At 36.6% G+C, this 17,070-nt stretch overlaps 1 protein-coding gene across 2 annotated transcripts; it reads right to left on the bottom strand.

The window, feature by feature from the left end:
* Positions 1-278: 278 nt before the first annotated feature.
* On the bottom strand, positions 279-16,709 carry LOC107227813 (centrosome-associated protein 350). 2 transcript variants are annotated; one of them, XM_015669063.2, is made up of 14 exons: positions 16,481-16,709; positions 15,834-16,025; positions 13,833-15,665; positions 13,498-13,714; positions 13,076-13,335; positions 12,730-12,996; positions 12,077-12,300; positions 11,665-11,986; positions 10,371-11,581; positions 9,115-9,278; positions 8,794-8,960; positions 4,492-8,584; positions 2,701-2,783; positions 279-2,618 (listed from the first exon to the last, which is right to left on the bottom strand). In XM_015669063.2, exons 2-14 carry the CDS (start codon positions 15,933-15,935, stop codon positions 1,896-1,898), a joined length of 9,666 nt encoding a protein of 3,221 aa, XP_015524549.2. In that variant the 5' UTR covers positions 15,936-16,025; positions 16,481-16,709; the 3' UTR covers positions 279-1,895. The 2 variants fall into 2 exon arrangements, with proteins under 2 accessions (XP_015524549.2, XP_046589178.1); XM_046733222.1 differs by having other exon boundaries at positions 13,498-13,573.
* Between the last annotated feature and the right edge of the window lie 361 nt (positions 16,710-17,070).

The raw sequence follows: 17,070 nt of genomic DNA, 5'->3' as shown, positions 1-17,070 counted from the left end.
CAAAACGGGTATATTATCCGGGGACATCTACGTGTTATTCGGTTGAGTCGAAGATCCGATTGAAACGATCGGGTATCCGCGGGCCACATTTACTACACTGGAATCCCGATTTTGTCAACATTGCGAGAGGTAAGGTCACGGTTGTTTCAGTTCAATCGTGAGTGCTCAACTGACCGGATCTACCGCATCGTCTGACAGGAGAGACTAAATTTCACGGTGCTGTGTAAAGTGAATAATAACAAAAGTTGAAAGGAAATGCGAAGGGTGAATTTTTACGATTACTTTTCATCAAAGTTTATTATAAAATATATCAGAACTTAATTAAGTACATATTCAACTACGTACGTGGACATCCTATCGGTAACTGAGTTGCGTATAAATACTGTTTCATACACTAGCGCTAACATGCTCGGTATAAATAAAAGTATCGACACGAAACATCATTGTTTATGGTATTATAAAAATAAAATCCAGTCGGTACACTTGAGCTTGCTTATGTGCGCGACGGACTTGAGGAAAGTCGGTAAAAAAAATTGAAGCAGCATCGTGATTATCGTATTTCTCGCTTTAGGAAGAGAACGTTAAGAAACAAACCTGTGACGGTAAGTGCACCCGTAAGAATATTAAGTTCGGTAGAAAGATATGATTATGATTGCCACGTAATATTTCCTTAGCTGATAAAGAGTCCTGCAGAATGGATAGTTTAGTTTAAGCCCTATGGGAATCGTGAATACGTTGAATATTGTACTATTTACATCACAACCATGAACACATATGTAAGAAAAATTAACGATGCAAGTATCCCCGCGACGTAGCTGTCACTATAATTAAATTACAAATTCCTCCACGTACTTGAATGATAAATTCCTTGTGGATATTCCGGTTAAGGTGTACCACTCATATAATTTTAATTTAATACTAATAAATTCGAAAACTTGGTAGTAATTTTGATTAAAATGGCTCCAGTCTTTCAGTCTTCTAGGGAAATTTTGTCAAGTTCATATTAAAACAGTTGAGCCCGGCACGCTGAGCCGTAATTAGTATCCATTGTTCTATTAGTCACCTAGCCAATCATAGTTATAACAGAATAAATAACTAAATTATCAACAGAGAAAAAAAAAACAATATAAAAGAAGGTTTTTGCGTTGCATTTAGGTACAAGATTTGTAAACGAACATTTTACGATTTTTATAACAAAATCGCATGCTTGCCATACGCTCACAGATTATAATATTTGTACGTTGACAGTAGTCAGTTCGATACTGAGTTTTGAGGCAGTGAAATTACCTCATCTCTCGACCGCAGCTGCATCAATAAACTAATCGTAGCCCACTGCAGAGATATGTAACCGATGCCGCAATATTGGAAACGTAGAGATACGTCATGTCACCTTGAATTTAGGGATAACAATTACCCAAAATCTTAAGCTTACGAGTATAAGGTAAAGAATATAGGATCCAGCCTACACATTGCGAGTAATACGAAAATTAAAGAAGAATTGTACGGCTGTAAGATGACATATATAAGTTGTACAAACAGCTGTCGAAATTTGTATATGGAACGATATCACTATATACAAATTCAAGCATGAATGTCACATTTTTCATTTACCCAGGAATATTTGAGGTAAGAGGCCACTCATGCTCAGGGGGGGGGGGGCGACAACCTGCAAGGATGGCTTAGGACACAGTCACCTCGACAGACATTAGTGCCCACTTTCACCAAACACCCGGTTTACAGTTTGATGATAAGTGTTTGTCACAGTTCGAACAGTTCTTCAAGTTAGTACACCTTTGTTTCGGGAAATCGCGTTAAATTTTCATCAATCATTAACTTGAAGCATGATTGATTGTGAGTGGATTTGTTGGTTCCCACAAAATTATGCGCGATATCTTTCAACTCGTGACTTGTCGCTTCTTAATGTAAGCCATTTTAACGACGTTAGCAGCATCGAGTATAAGCGAGTCCAATATCGCGGTTGTTAGTTCATTTTTCACCGCCAATTCATCGTGATGAAACTTAGTCCATTCATCTTCCTCGGCTTGGGCCTCTCTAGCCAATAACTCGTCCACCCTGTCGCGTCGCTTCCTACTCCAACGCATAACCAGGTTCTCTCTTTGCAATTTCGTCTTGAAGCCAAATAACGTCGCAACTTCTTTGCTCACGTAGTCATTCAGACCTTCAACCGTTGTCGGAATCTTCATTGCCGGCTTTGTTTTAGCATTTGGCTTCAGCCAACTCGGTCCAGGCTTTTCGCATTCAGATTGATAAACTTCTGATATAGTTTCCTTGCAGAGGTCAAATAAAAATGTGTTGTATATTTTTCTGTCTCTTCTTGCCGTTTCGTTATTGTCTTTACTCAGCTCGCAGATTTCGGTTGGGGGCTGAAGGCTGATTATATCGTCTCCGGACTTTTTGGCTTGATAAATTAAATGCGTTGCTCTTTCAGTGAAGGATGTTAAGTCCTCCACGTTAGTTGGAACCACAGCAGGTGCCGGTGATGGCGATGTCTGCGATACGGACAATCGCCCTCCACTTGGAGGCGTGTAGGGCGGTGGTGGTTTATTTGGGATTTCTCTCACGTAGTAGGAGACCTCTTCAGCCTCTAGTTTCTTGATCTGTAAGAGTTTGATTCATTATTTCGGTATTAGGACAATGTCAAATTCTTTGCTCAAGATAATAAACTGCCTCAACCGTTACCTCTAATTCAATTTGGAGTTCTTGAATCCGGAGTAGCTTCGCCTCTAGCTCAGCGACTTCCAAACCCGGCTGTTCCAGTGACACTATAATTTTTTACAGTACAAAATATTAGTTGGTACAAGCTGCGCATAGTTGTATGGTTCATTCTTAACATTTTATTCTTTACACAATGTCATCCATGAAATAGGACAGGTCTAGCATTACTTGTTCCAGTGCTATAGGTACACGCCTAGTATCTCAAATTATTCATAGTCATAATATGTTATCAAGTTAAAATGAACTTCATAAGCATTCCGTAACAATCATCACTAAATATCAATATGTAGAGTTGAAAATTGAATGTTCGTTTAGCGTTCTTGAGGGCTAATTCTTTAAATTATCATCAAAGGTCAAATCAAATTGCTATCCGAAGATGAATATCAATTGTTCTAAAGTGACAAGTGGTTTCTAACGTTTTACGATTTTTTAGTAGATACCAAGCAATTATTATATTGGTAGCTGTCGAGTAGTTTCAATAATGCGAGCATCGTCTATAATAAACCGTTATATGTCCAGGTTTATCACTAAACTTCGATTGCAATTTGATTGGTCTAAGAATTCTGTAGGAATGACTAATCATTTATCAAATTGAACAATAATTGTCCGTGAAGTATATCAGTGAATCGATAAAATTGTGCAGAAACCTGTGAACCATCATCACATTATCAATTGTATGGACAGTTTGTTATTACTTTAAAAACAATCTGTGGAGACGTTTGTAGGAAATCATGCTTCGACAATTGTAAAATATATATAGCTAGAGTGATTATTTTGTATACACAAAGGTATCAAGATCAAGCATTCATGCGACATTTAATTGGAAAAAGGAGGGCAAATCAATGTTTATTACATTCCTAGTTTTGTAGTAAATTACCTTCGAGGTAAAAATTGTCTTGATATTGTTATTCTGAAAATAAACAACATATGGCTGTACCACAGATGCTTCACACATTAGCCAAAAATGAGTATTGCAAAAATTAGGATTTGATTTATCGATAAATATAAAATAGCACACAGAAATAATTCAATACAGCGAAGCACGTCACAGCAAATACTTGTAGCCCAGGCTAATAATTCTAATAATCGTACAGAAAATTTAGCTATCAAAGTATCAGCGTTGAGTATCAAAGTGTGTATCATAATTTTTCATGGCGGGTGCATCATAACAAAAGGGAAGAACATTTTTATAGCTGCAATTTTTTGTCGATAATATGATGAAAATTCTAAATATTGACTTATAACTTTGGAATCTCTACATAATTCCCTAATTCTGTGCACCACAGCGAGGAGAGAGAGAATAAAGAAATGAGGAGCTGCTGATTGAAAATTTGCCCATGATTCGTCTGCACAGAGTCCTAAACTACATTCCAATTAAAATTACAAGAACTTTCAAATATATTTGTGTTTGTGTGAAACGTAAAAAATGCACTTTCGATGTAGGAAAATTTTATGGCACACGTGGCTAGTAAATTAATGAAAGTATGCATATGCAGTGCTTCACGATTACCAATTGTTCAATAGTATAAACGAATATCTAGATAAACAACAATAACATATTTTCGAAAATTCGACCCCAGAATATGAATAATACAGTATACAATAGAATAGAACTGTATAAGTAATATATCTCGGCGAGTGTTGATCTCGTGTTTGCAAAATTAGATTCTATGCTGACAGTGAATTATAGAAAATATTCAATACTTGTGAATATTATTGTGAGACATTTGGTATAATTCATTGAATGAAAATTACCTTTTAACTTGTCGATCATAGCTTCAATGTCTTTTTCGGATGTGGCGATGACTGGTGTTGCATTGAATTCATTCTTCAGTTTAATGTTTTTCGTCTCGGAATTATTTTCATTTGCTAGCAGATCATCATCTAAGGCTTCGATGTCCAGCCTAGAATCGTTGGGATCTCTAGGTGAATCTATTTCTATTTCTGACACGCTTCTCGGTGTTTCAGCCTCCTCGCTAGATTCAGATGGCAGTTCAACTTCATACTTTTGTAAATTATCTTCAGATTTACCCGATACCTGAGACTCGTCAGATTTTTGTGAAGCACAATCCGATTTATCGGCTACATCGCTTTTGTACAATATATCTCTAGATTTTTCAGAATGAATAAGTTCCGGTAATAAATCTGCAGAGTTTTGAGATTTCTCACTGTTTTCAAATCCAGCATGTAATCCATGTATGGGTTCGTTGATAGCTTGAAGTTGCAAGTTGGATTCTCGTGTCTCATCCAACTTTTCAAAACTTTCTTGCAGAATTTCATCACACTGATTTTCCAAGTTTGCAAGTGCTTCAACAGTCATTTGAGGTTCCTGTTCATCGGAGTGTTTTAATTTCAAAGTGTCCACCTTGTTCTCAACATTTTCTAAAGAACTTTTCCCAAACAATGGTATCAGACTGCTCTCCTCAATAGTGTGTACATGTACATTGATGTTACCCAAATGTTTAACTTTTTTCAGCTCCTCATAAGACTTCCCCTTATCGTCATTATCATCACCAAGTCCGGTATCCTCACTTAATTTGGTTATAATTAAGTTTTGCTTTAATTGTTCATTAGCAGAACCCAGATTTGATTGATGCGATATAATATCATATTCAGAAGACTCTGAGAGTATTCTGGTTTCGCCTATTAGTGAAATCTGCTCAGGAATTTCTACGCTCTTGATAGATTTATCAGACGAGTTATCGAACTTTTGTGATGCTGTATCCACAGATTCTTCTTGAATTTGTTGAGTTGATTCTTCCTTAGTAGAATAACCTTGAGCTTTATAACTTTTCACGTCAGCATCAGGTAAGCCAATATCTGCTGATATTTTGGTATCAAATATTTGCGATTCATCGTGTTGACAGGGTATTTTCAACCTTTCGATAGGGTTATACGTATCTACTAGATTCCCTATAAACATCCTTGTTTCTACGACCGATTCCTTATCGTTCTGATGCTGAATATCAGTTTGATGCATAGAAATATCCAATTTTGTTGATTCTCTGGTGAATTTTGTTTGACATGTACCGAATTTGTCTGGATCTTCTTTATTCCTTATTTGACCCGTTTCCAGCTCATCCAGGGACTTAGTAGAGTGACTCTCAACAGCAACGCTACTTGACGTCTCTGGCTTATCACTGGGAATAGATGAAATTTCTATCTCAATATCATGTGAAACATATTCAGTCTTCTGTTCGTGAGCTGTTTGGTTTGTCTTTTCAGGTATATCAATTTGTTGAGGAAAACCAGATTCATTTAGAATTTGTTCAGGCTGTTCAGAAGTCACTTTCGTTTGAAGAATCAACCTTTTATTAGGAATATGTGATTCAGTAATTGGTAATTCAAACCCAGCATCAGATCGACGGGGTATCGATGTCAAGGCTTGAAAATTTTTACATAATTGTTCAGACTTCTGGAGCAGTTCTCCTATTTTTTTCCCATTATTTTCAGGTGTGATTAAAAACTGTTGAGATTTTTGTGACGCTTGATTTGTTTTCTGAGTGATTTCATCTAAAATTCTCAATACATCTTCAGATTTTTGTGTCATTTGATATTTCTCTGGCAATCTACTGGACTTCTGATATAATTCCCCTTCGGATCTTTGCTGTTCAGATTTGTCCATAATTTCTGAAACCTCCAAATTTTCTTCTGATATATCTTCGTACTCCGGATCTTTGATCGTTTCAAATGTGGATTTCTGATCTGAATGTTCAAAATTCGTCTCTAGTAGTTCAGGAGGAGGCGTTTCAGTTATGTTTTTACTGCTCACAATCTCTATATTATCATTCAAACTATGAACGGGTCGGTTTGTTTCATTGGATGTTTGAAACGAATCTTCTTTCAAGTTACACTCGTCAGGCATTTTCGAAGCAGGTTTTTCAAGGCTTTCCTTTTCAACAAATTGTTCTAACACTACAGGTTCTACAAATGCATGCGGGTGTGAGTTTGAACATGCCTCAATGGCATCAGCATCCTCTGATAGATTATCACATTCTAAACTTCCGCTTAATGTGAAGTCTTTTTTAGCTTCAGATGAATTTGAAATGATTTCCGCAATGGACATGATATCGTTTTTCAAAGAATTCAAGTGGTTGATTGCTTCCGCATCTTTATTCTCTTCAAAGGATGCATTTATTTCGATACTTTTTGTATTGATGTCGACTCTGTCAGGAGATTTGACATGGTCAGATATAATTGATTTCTCAATTTCGTTCAAGATTTCTCTACTTCTTGCTTTGAAATCAATTTCCTGTTCGGAGTATGTTCGTAGTGCCGTATCTTCAGGCACTATTTTCTGCATTATTTCAGACACCTGTGCATTCAAGTCTTTCTCATTAAAGTCAACGTTTTCGCGCTCTTCATCTACAATATATGTAGCATTCTTATTCGAATTAAACATAAGTTCTTGGTCACTGAAATTATTTGGATGGTCTAAATCAGTGACATCTGTGGAAGTTCCCTTGTCTGAGTCATTCACAAGAACACCAACTACCTGTTCTTCCTTGTCAGACTTTGATTTGTTGTCTGATGATTTACTAAACTGCGACATCATTTCGGAAAGAGCTTTGAGGTCATTTTCAAGTGTACTTATATCATCGTTCAAATTTTTATTGCCCAGCTCCAGAAAGCTTAGTTTGTTGGAAATTGATTCAGATTCCTGAACAGATTCCTCAAGCACGTCTTCATCAATGTCAGAGCATCCTTTTGTAGTAAGTGCTTCATCCAGGATAATTTGTGGGGCATTCTGTCCAGAACTCGATCTCGAAGTGACACTGATCAATCCATCGGTTACGTTGTCAATACTAGAATTTTTAATCAGATGTACTTCCGAGGGACTCGTATCTGATCGTACCTCGGAATCTGTAATTTTAGTTAAAATACGTTTTGATGAAATCAATTGTTGACTTTCCGATATGGAAACGTTCTTATCATCTCTCTGAGAAATTTCCTCAAGCATGTAATCACTGATAGTTTCACCATCTGAAATCGCATGTGGTGACGAGTTGCACTCTACAATACTTCTGTGATTGCGTTTTTCCAAGTCCGATAAAATTTCGGTAGGAATATCTTTTGAAATTGACGGTTGAATGGAAATGCTGTAACATCTTGAATATTCAACATCAGTAACTGTTTCCACGGGCTTGGACTGTACTTCTTGGAGGGAAGTGGTAGTTTCAATGCTCTCCGGAATTGAGTCTGGTTCGCGATTTGAAGAAGCTCTTGATGCGCCCGACGTGATACCCTCATTACGGATTTCTTTATGTCGTGACAATTGTAACTCTTTGCGACTTGAATCGGATTTACACTGTGAACTCACTATGGAAATTTCATCTATTGATCTTTCTGACGACGATCTTAAATTCGATGCACGATTACTTTCTTCAATTTGCTCAGATATCGACTGATTTCCTATATAGTCGGAAGTAATGTCTGGTTCTTTCGAGGCAGTGCTTTTAACGTCTTCAAAGATTGATTTTATACTTTCGGTTTCAGCTTTTCTCTTAACACTTATCATTTCGGATCGATCGGTGACATGACTGGTGGCAGACCTTGGCGATTTTTTGTAACTTGAAATACGTTTTGAATTTTCACTTCCGTACATTTCCAAATCTTTATGCTGATTATCGTCAGACATCAAACCTCTGATTTCAGATTCCGAACGGGACTTCAGTAAATCGCTATTTTTATATATTTCTTTGATTCTTTTAATGGGAATCTCTGGTATCTTGAAATCAGTTAGTGATTTTGATTCAATAGCAAGTTTGTCCGATAAGCCATCATTCGCTACTGCGCCTCGTTTGTTCTCCAACTTCTTACGCATTTCGTGGATCGTTGTATCGTATTTCTGTTATCAACAAATCCATATAACAACGAATTAGGTTTAATTATTTTAAAATCCATTTGCATTCTATTGATTATCAGTAAATGTATATACATATAACAGAGTAGATATAATAGAGTAGAGCATATTGTAAATTTTATTGTCAATTTAATGGGCATCCAAAGTTAGAGCACACAATGGACTGTTAGATATGTCTCTACCTAATAACGTACCTTGATTTGGTTGAGAAGATTCGTTTCCAATGCTTTCAGCCTCTGTTTAGCTTGCCGTTTAGCTTCTCGTTTTAATCTAGTCATTTCAGTTCGTCGCTCTGCAAGCTTCTCAGCTAACATTTCAATTCTGCTTTCCACGTCGCTTGTATCTGATGATATGGTTGTATCTAATAATGGAAATTCATATCAATTGAGTTAGTTACGAACATAAAAAATCTTTCAAATACTTGTAGTGAATCAATAAATCTGTCGCTGTCTTGTACTGTAAATAATTAGGTGAATAATTTGCAAGAATAAGAGTTGAGAGTCGGGATTCTTTACCATGATACGATACAGCATTATGAGTACCACTGACGAGTTTGATCATTGCTTCCTCCATGCGAGTAACACGGTTTTCCTCGGCACGGAGTCGTGAGTGCCATGCAATCCACTTCTCTACACAACTTCTGCGTGAAGCGAGAGCTGCCTCCCTAGCACTTAATATTCTAGAAAAATAAACAAACCGATTATTTAATGTCAGGAAAAAAATATCTCGGACACTCCGGATAACAATGCCAGACCCGTTAGAATAATAGGTAAAGTTGCTTCTATCTACTCTACTTATACTTTTTGGGAAACAAGGGATAGTTGAACTGTGTTATATGCAAAATTAAAGGTTGTCACGAATTTTCATTTGCGAAACTTCTCAACTTCTTCAGATTATCCAAATGGTAAATTCACTTGTTAGATACAACTTTAAGATTCTTTGTACAAACTATGGGGCAAGACATGGCATCGAAAGTAAAGCCCATTAATAATCCTACTATCATTTTCGAAATTCTGCGATAAGCATCATAGCGAATCGTGATAGGAGTGCAAATTATGATCTTAGTTAAATTTTGCACAAGGTGATACTTGGAAAACAAGTTTTTGCCATAGATAAGTGAACTATGATTACTCGAAACATTAGTACCACGCTTGTAAGCTCAAGATTTATGACGAACTTCACATACTTCTTCTAACTTTTCCAGTTCTCCAAGTTTGTGACGACTTTGCTGGCGGAAATGTCTTCATTCTAGTACTTATTTTTGATCAAAACATAAAACTCAGGCAGTCCCAAGCATTCATCGATGATTTTAACTAATTAAAATAGGTTCAAATGGTTGATATACTACGAGCAAAAATGTGAAGAATATCACACATAAACGAGGATTTTCTTTGGAAAGGGAGACGCTTGGAAATCAGATCTTTTCAACAGGGCAAAATTGCGAGGACTGAAGTATCTTCGGTACAAGTTAGGGACACGTAGCAGAAAATCTATTTTTAACAGTACACGGCAAGCAAATACGCATTTTCAAGTTATTATTAGACCTGTGCCCGAGTGCAATATATAGACACTGTGTTCCTTAAATAATTTGCATTGTGTTGGGGTCAAAATAAAATACCTGCAAATTTCGAACAAATACCAACTTCGATTTGTGCTATAATTTGAGCTGCATATCAAAAAAAATAAGTTTTGCACTAACATAGAAGATCGTCGATTGTTTCTATGATTGAAGGAATTACCAGAATAAAAGAAAAAGCAAGTATATACGTACTGATCGAGTTTTTTGCTTGTTCTGAAGTGATGATCTTGTGCTCGTATTACAACAGATCGAGAATAACTTTTTTCACTTTCTCCTGAACTATGATGTGAAATGGTAAGCGTGCTGACTTGCGACCTCGTAGACATATTTCCCACATTTTGGAAATTTCCATCTTGTCTTCCAGAAATACACCGCATATTTTCGGAATCTTTCGAAGGAACATTCTCTTTGGCCTCGTGTTCGTTTGCTATATTTTTAAGAATTTGATAATTCTTTTCTTTGACGGCTTTTGAGTGTTTAACTAGTGCATGCAGGGAGCTCTGACTTTCATTAGCTTCAAGATCTGTCAACAAATTTTCAAAATCCTCTTCAGACTGGGCTTCATCTTTCTCCATTTTAGATCGTTTGCTATGGTACTTCATAATTTCTTCTGGAATTTGTGAACTCGATTTTGATCGCATAATATTTTCGGATAGAATGTCAGATGATGATTTGGATTTTAAACTCCTTGACCCCTTGCGTTTTGAATTCGACTTGATCTTAGAACTGTTTTGCGATTTCTTGGAACTCTCTTTGCTGATCATTGACGTATTTTGTGTCTTCTTTGAACTCTTAGAAGTCATCTCTGAAATATCTTCAACAATATGTGATGATTTCGATTGCCTTGAACCTAATTCTTCCGCAATATCGTCAGATTCTGTGTTTAAATTCTCCGAAACAAATGGATTCTTTTGATATAATAATTCTTTTTCACGTTTCAGTTTCAAGTTTTCAAAATTAATTTCAGTTGCTTGTGAAGACTTTGACTTTTTTGAAACCTCATCCACCAGAGTATCGGATTCAGATTTAACATTATCGCAAATTGATTTGTCCAACTCATTCAACGCAGACTTTGACTGGAGCTCCTTCACCTTTGGTTTTTCCAACCCAGTGAGAATGTCCTGTTTACTTAATTTCTTAGAACTAATGTTGGATTCAATATCAGTTCCATGCAATTTATGGTGTAAAATATCTAGTTTCGGCATCACTTCTTTGTATTTACATGGTTTTGTCTCATACTTTAGCTTCGCATCGGATGTTTGGGCTGCACTGTGAATTTTTTGTTCTTTTGCAAGAAATTTTTGTGAGTCTGGAGATAAGATATTACAGTCAATAAAAGAAGTATCAGATGGTTCTGTCATATTATCAAATTGATTAGCTTTAATCAATCTTGTATCCTGTCCCTGAAAAATAATATCCAAAATTAGAAAGGTCTCCATACTTGCACAAGACCGAATGTTTTTAGTGGTATGATGAAAAATCTCACCTCTTGGCTGGAAGCAATGTCAGACCTCGGCATCTTCCCTTCATATTTGTGTAACTTTCCTTCGGCTCCATGAGATTTCATTTCCATATGAGAACGGTCAAGTTGTGACTTATCTGAATCTAGAAGTGAGCTCATGGAACTCGGACTCCTAATGTCATACCCTTTCATAGGGCCGGATAACCGTCGCGGGGATTGATTGTCCGCGCTTCTCTTTAATTTTGTTAGAATATTTTTCGTAGACATTTGAGGATTCAACATGTTTCTTTGTTTTTGAAGCATAAGTTTACGCTCCTGACTAGCCTTTTTGTGTAGTTCCTTCAACCTAGCAAATTACAGTTATCAAAGGGTAATGATAAAAAAAATAAAAAAAATAAAAAAAATAAAAAAAATATGCAGAATCGACTGCGTTTACCTGTTCATTTCGTCTTTCTCTTGTTGCAATTTTAAAAGCAAGGCTCTTTGCTTTTTCTTTACTGAACTGATTCGGCTATCTTGACCCATATCTCGTAAGGCACGTTTTTGTTCTTCCAATTTAACCAGCTTTTTTGTGCGATCATTCAAAGTCTTTTCCCGAGACTTAAAAAGCATTTCAATTTCATCAAATCTTTGTTTTTCGTCTTTAATCAATTGAGCCAACTGAAATAGATTGCGTTTCATAATATTAATCACCTGTTTAGAAGCGAATTTCCCTACTATAAGTGAATCAAATCAGTTTCAAAATAATATATTTTGAAACGATTACAATGTACCTTTGGACCAGTTACTCTTTAGCGCCCAAAGGGAACACATAAGCAAAACTGAGAACAATTAATTGTACCTAAAGTTCATACAAGCAGAACTGTCTAGCACTTGGATTACATAGGGAGTAAAATGCTGGCTATGCGTAGTCTCAGAGACTATGTAGTTTTCAGGTAAAATAAAGTACGGTCACCCACACTCAAAGCAATATGAGCAATAAGGAGTAAATGATCTATCAAATGCAGGCTCTGGACATTATTGCGCACAAGCTATATCTAACTCAGTGATGGAAGAGTATTTTTCAATTTTGTACAATAGCAGGTGTACCTCTGAATCAAGATATTTGTTAAAAGAGCAGGTAACGTCTCTTGTTGAAATACTAATTTCAGTCCCAGTTTCAGTTTTGATTGAAGACGTTGTTTCATGCAAACTGATTTCTGACATCGTGTGCATTCTGCTCGGCAACGAAACATTTTCGATTTGGTCAAAATCTTCAAATTGATTGAGCGATTCGAACGAAAGCTGAGGAATTTCTTCTATATCTGACGTTTCTCTTTCATATGTTATACCAGGAATTTGTCTGGCTGGAGAAATCTGTACATAAAAAATTGTTTGCATAAAAAAATCAAGTACAACTTCATACAATCACACTGTCGTCAGAAATTACACATACATATCTACGCCTAACCCTGTGTGTGTCTGTTTGTGTTGCAATATCATTTGCAGTCTGAGTTTGAACCTCCGTTACTCTGACAGATGTACGATCATACTTTTTCAAGAAATTATCAGAGTCTGCCAGGGTCTTATCCTGGGAGTGTTTAACACGTCCAGGCGTTCTAACGGATTTGGTATTAGGATTTTCATTGCTCGTATTCATCACTTCAACATTAGGATCATTTGTTTCATTGATGTGGTGTGGTGGTAAATCTCCAGCTTGAAAAAGACAAGAGAATTTATTTGATTTATTATACATTGTACGTGAATGTGAGTATGGTGGAAAAACACCAACTTGTAAAAGACAGAGAATTTATTTGGATTATACATTGTAGGTGATTTCGATTGTTTCCAGATTAATACGAATGTTTGTCTACTCACTTTTTTCGATTGTTTCCTGATCAGCTTTGCTCTGGTTTTCCTGATGTCTTTCTGCATCGATGGTATCTCTGCCCGCCTGCAAAAGCATCAAATTCTTTCGTCTCATTTCGTTTTCTTTTAGCTTTTCAACATTCATCACCTGCCACAGTGATTCATTGAATGAATCTAGCAGGCGTAATTCGGCTTGAAATTGCATGTGCAATGCTGTTGGGTGTAACTGCAAATTTACACACACAATAAAAATGCACTGAATTGAATATTTTGAAACATGTACGGACTGCTGTATGTTTGATATAGAAAAATATTCAAGTGATTCAAGTTTTGTGTAATCTTACCAGTTGAATACCATTGACCTCCGCTTGAACGTTATTAGCTGGTTTGTGTTTTGGACTGCGTAGATCATTCTCACTATCTGATTTGTGCGAAAAATTTTTCCTTCGTTTTGACCGAAGTAGTAAATTAATATCCGGTGTTACTAGGTCACAGAATTCATTTTGCTCTCCGTAACTTTCATCCCTGAATGAAATTCTTGTTGGGTCTAAAATGATTTCTGAGAATGATTTGGATTGCGGATTTATGTATTCAGAGTTTAACTTGCTTTGGGATGAAGTTGTACTACTGTCAACTTGATTTATTGGATTCTCAGCTAATTTCGAGTCCACATTTAAGCTTTGGCTCGAAAACTTGTCAGTGCTGCTTGCATTTCCCGAATTTTCATGATGCTTTTCCATTTGAGTTGATATTTGACAACTATGATCCGATTGCTCTGCTTCGCGAGATGTTTCACTACTTTTTGATTGTTGTAACGATGTTTCATTTCTCATTATATCATCAGTCTTACTACTTGAATCTTTTCTACACTGTTTCTCGGTCTCTTTGGAGCTTGAAGCACAAGCAGATTTAATCTCTTCTGAAACATCCAAGATATTCATGTCTTTAAATTCCATTTCTGTGTTGGATGGTTTCTGTTTTTCATACGATTGTCTAATTTGTGACTTGGGGTGGTTTTCAAGTTGTTTTGGTTGTCCTTGAGAGGGCAATTTCGTAGCGTGCTTTTGCTGTTTGCAATTCAATAATTCTGGATTTTTGTACTTAACATCGTTTAAGTTTTCAGTAGATTTTCCTTTAAAATTATCCCTAAGCGTAATTCTTTCGTGTATTTTCATATTATTTTCTGAACTTGAATCATTTTCAGAATTTTTAGTTTTCGTTTCTGATGATCGTTCTCGACTTGATCTTAAAGCCTGCATGCTAACTGATCTGTGTTTCTTATCATCGCTTTTTTTTACTGTAGAAGTTATAAAATTTTTACTCTTAGGCTTTTTTAAAGCAAAGTCACTCTCTCTTGGTAAGCTGCTCAAAAAGTTTTCTGACCTCAGCATCTCAGATACCGAATCAGCAGATTCCTCCGCATCTTTTCTAGAAACATGCTTTGACAATTTGGACCTTCTAGGTGTCTCTTTGAGTGAGTCGTCTTGCCTCGCAAGCGCTAAATCATCTTTTTTGATTCTTTTTGACCTATTCTCTTTTTCCCTTGAGCTATCTCTAATGTGTTCTTTTTTCTTAGTCGAACTAGAACCGATAGACAAATCCGGGATTTTTAGTGGCTCTATATTCTCACAATTTTTACTCTGGGACCCCTCGAGTACACTAAAATCTAGCTTTCGATGAACCTTCTCGGCACTTTTCGGCAATTTGTTACAAGCCGGGGAAACTTGCTCGTCCAGCCCGTGTATATCAAATTTTTTATTACCAAAGCCCCCTGCTGTTTGAAATGAATAATCCAAAGTCTTTGGGGAGATTTTCAGATCAGGAACTTTCAGCGGCTTTATAAAATCCATTTTTTGTACAACTTGATTGATACTGCGTTTGAAATCAGTGTTCGTGTTATTAGCACCTCTATCAGTTTGAGGCTTGTCAAGATTCTCAGGTTCGTAAGCTCGTTTACATGCCTCGGCATGCATATTAAGTGCAAGCTTACGCTTAACTGCTGTTATGAAGGTGAAGGGATAGGGTTGTACGGGATGATAGGTGAGAAGGGTTTCCAACCCCTTGATATCCGATTTTGTCTGCAGATTGGAAAATCCTTCTGCTTCGCTCTGATTTACATTTGGATTGCTTTGCCGCAACTGTTCATTGATTTTGAAGCTCTGTAGAGCCTGCGATGCCTGCAACGTTAATAAAGGGACGCAGTTGAACTATTTAATTTTTTATTCACTTTTTTTCGAGTGGCATACTCAATTAAATTATTCTGTTGATTCTCACGGATACAAGTACCAAATTAATGAGCCTTGTTATTCAATAAAATAGGAAAATAGGATCAAAATATATCTTACAGCTGCTGAAGACTCGGCACGTCTGACGATAACATCAGGATCGGTAAAGAATACATATTTCTTTTTCGTATCTGTCTCTTCTTTGTTAATGTTGCTCTTCATATTCTCATTGCTCGTTTAAAAATCCAGCATATTGGAATATATATATATATATATGTATATATATATATATTTCATCAAACAACGACACTCCTGGAACAATGATACACTGTAACAAATTTTCTTGCTAAAGGCAGGGTGAGTAATAATTTTTCGTAAAAACTGTCTAATACGTTGTTCTATGCTACGTGCCCAAGTAATTTAGTAATAATTGTTAGGCATAACAACATCAGACTAAGAACGGGATGGAAAATCAATTATTTGTTATGCTTACACAATAGTGTCAATTTTCAATGAAACAAACAACACATAACGATTGAGAAACTTGTGAAAATTGTAAGATTCTCATGGAATCGACGCGATTGATTCGGTTAGGTTAGGCTAGCATTGAATCGCTACGAATAATTGGGATAACAGGTACGTTATTTTTCAAATCAAACGTACGAAACGGGTATTGTGCATACATGCATACGTATAGAAAATGAATACGTTGTGAGATCCATAACCTAGAGGGCGACGCTGAATTGAACAAAAATTTTAATACGCACCTTCTCACCTTATACCTATAAAATATGCATACATCGGAACTAGGTTGCACGACAGACTTATTTATTCGTAACACATTTTTCTGATTGATCATACCAGGCGTCAAATCTATGTTAATTAAAGTATTCCAGGTACAGATGTGTGCACGTAAAATTCACGATTCATCAAAGTCCGCGCTGCTTTTCCCGACATTCTAGAGATGGCACGACTGTGAAACCGTCAAACGCGCGCAGAACGCAGGCCATTACGATGACAGCGATCACGTGGTACGTTTCAAACAAGTATGCCTGCGCCTTCGAACGGCGCGCGCCGGTGTTTAATAAAACCGTTACGCCAGCGCCGCTGACACTTGACGCCGATATTTGTCCGCGGAAACGGGATCGATAAATGAACCAATCTGCACCTCATCTTGGCTACTCCGATTTGCAAGAGGAAGATAAAGAAAAAAAAAGTCTACCGATATTCATCGAACCGATGTTTAGTAACGCGAGGCTTCAAGATTAACAGTGATGCTGCGATTCTGAGCGAGAACGTAAGTTGAATCTATAGGGATTCGATCGCTCGAATTACGATTTAAAAACCAAGAATTTAT

The sequence above is a fragment of the Neodiprion lecontei genome, chromosome 2, assembly GCF_021901455.1.
Source record: "Neodiprion lecontei isolate iyNeoLeco1 chromosome 2, iyNeoLeco1.1, whole genome shotgun sequence".
In the NCBI taxonomy this organism is placed as follows: Eukaryota; Metazoa; Arthropoda; class Insecta; order Hymenoptera; family Diprionidae; genus Neodiprion; species Neodiprion lecontei.
Note: the sequence above shows the minus strand (reverse complement) of the source record. Positions and strands in the feature narration are given on the sequence as shown.

Coding starts and splice junctions, on each gene's coding strand:
- LOC107227813 (XM_015669063.2), bottom strand. CDS start 15,935: ATGAAGAGCAACATTAACAAAGAAGAGACAGATACGAAAAAGAAATAT. Junction 11,987..12,076: donor GAGAAAGACGAAATGAACAG/GTAAACGCAGTC, acceptor GTAATTTGCTAG/GTTGAAGGAACTACACAAAA. Junction 9,279..10,370: donor ACAAGCAAAAAACTCGATCA/GTACGTATATAC, acceptor TTATTTTTCTAG/AATATTAAGTGCTAGGGAGG.